At 41.3% G+C, this 2131-nt stretch overlaps 1 protein-coding gene across 1 annotated transcript in view; it reads right to left on the reverse strand.

Annotated features, from left to right (window-relative positions):
* Positions 1–2131, reverse strand: part of LOC101860686 — a gene marked incomplete at its 5' end in the record, with an annotated part of 102483 nt that overhangs the window by 21947 nt on the left and 78405 nt on the right. The window contains 1 exon segment of the mRNA XM_005107015.3: positions 1084–1266. Coding sequence (XP_005107072.2) covers positions 1084–1266 — 183 coding nt within the window.

Here is a 2131-nt window from a genome sequence, read left to right on the forward strand (position 1 = left end):
CAAAAATGAGATATATATAAAGTGTGGTTATGCGTTTTTATAGTGTTAGAGTAGGAAGGGTGAATGTGTTGTTCTGGCGGGAAAGGGGGTAGGGGGGGGGAGGTTGAGTTCTGTTGTTGGTGGAGTAGGTGTTGTTGTTTGGGGTTTGCTTTTTGCTGTGTAGTAGTAGGAGGGTGGTAATAGATCATTGAAGGTTTTTTTAGGATTATTGGGTATTGTGGTGGTGTGGGGTTAGGGGAATATGTTTCTAAGGGGCACTGGTGGTGAAAGCGGAATACGGTCAGTAATGGGAGTGAGGGAAGAGTGAGTTTTGCTGAAGGATATGTAGAGGTATAGGATGACAATGCGCAGATAGATTGAAACGTGGATACACACATACACACATACACACATACACACATACACACACACACACACACACACATACACACATACACACATACACACATACACACACACACATACACACATACACACATACACACATACACACACACATACACACATACACACACACACATACACACATACACACATACACACATACACACACACATACACACATACACACACACACATACACACACACACATACACACATACACACATACACACATACACACATACACACATACACACATACACACATACACACATACACACATACACACATACACACATACACACACACACACATACACACATACACACACACATACACATACACACATACACACATACACACATACACACATACACACATACACACATACACACACATATACAATACACACACACATGCAAAAAACACACGTTCAATACACACACACACACATACACACATACATACATACACGCATACACACATAGGCACATACAAACATACACACATACACACATACACACATACACACATACACACATACACACACATACACACATACACACATACACACATACACACATACACACATACACACAATACACACACACATGCAACAAACACACGTACCATACACACACACACACACACACACACACACACACACACACACACACGCGGACGCACAACAAGACCTTCACCTTGGACTGGTTCACCAGGCGGTCAAGAGCGGCGTAAAACGGCTCAAACTGTTGTGTGGCGTACAGGTACTCAGCCATGTCAGCTGGCGTCAGTTCCGCCTCCATGGAATCGTCTTCGTTGCTAGGCAACGCATCTTCGGCGTTTCGTATGTCTACGTCACCAGCCGTCCCGTCGGCGTCATCCTGAGGCAAAGGGGAAAAGAACAGGAGAATACCGTTATTTCTTTGTGGCAAATCACGAGGAATTCCATGTTTGGTCATTGTTATATTTATGACACCATTGTCCTGGAACGTTTAATTGCCAGGTTATAAACCGATACCGTTACAAATTAGAGCTATTGGGAGGCTGGCTGGACACCAAGGAGACAGGCAGATATATTTGACAATAAATTTATTAGAATGCTCCTCCACCCATGAATCAAACTCAGTTCTTCTGTATATAACTGTGAAACACCTCACCTCATAAGGTGCCCATCACATCAAAATGTTATGAAAATTGAAAGTCCAACTTTTTAATTATAATTTTTAAGATAACGTTTCTGGAAATAAATGAAATTGAAAAGTAGAGTTGATTTTTTAAATGTTTTAATTTTTTAAATTCATTTACTCATTTTTCATTTGTTGATTTTTTTAGGGAGGAAAAGGGGGAGGGGAGATTCATATTCGTGTAAAGAGGGAAAACAGGGGATTCGCGTCCGCAATTAATAGATAGATAGATAGATAGATAGATAGATAGATAGATAGATAGATAGATAGATAGATAGATAGATAGATAGATAGATAGATAGATAGAAAGATAGATGGATAGATATAACCGATCTCTCCCCTTATTTGTAGCTAAATTATGTCTTGTTCTCTTTCGCTCTCCCGTTCTCTCGTGTGCATTCTCTCTTTAAGCTCGGTCTCTCTCTCTCTCTCTCTCTCTCTCTCTCTCTCTCTCTCTCTCTCTCTCCCCCTCTCTCCCCCCTCTCTCTTTCTCTCTTTCTCTCTCTCTCTCTACCCCCCTCTCTCTCTCTCTCTCTTTCTCTCTCTCTCTCTCTCTCTCTCT

Source organism: Aplysia californica, unplaced genomic scaffold (assembly GCF_000002075.1).
Source record: "Aplysia californica isolate F4 #8 unplaced genomic scaffold, AplCal3.0 scaffold00569, whole genome shotgun sequence".
NCBI classification, from domain to species: Eukaryota; Metazoa; Mollusca; class Gastropoda; order Aplysiida; family Aplysiidae; genus Aplysia; species Aplysia californica.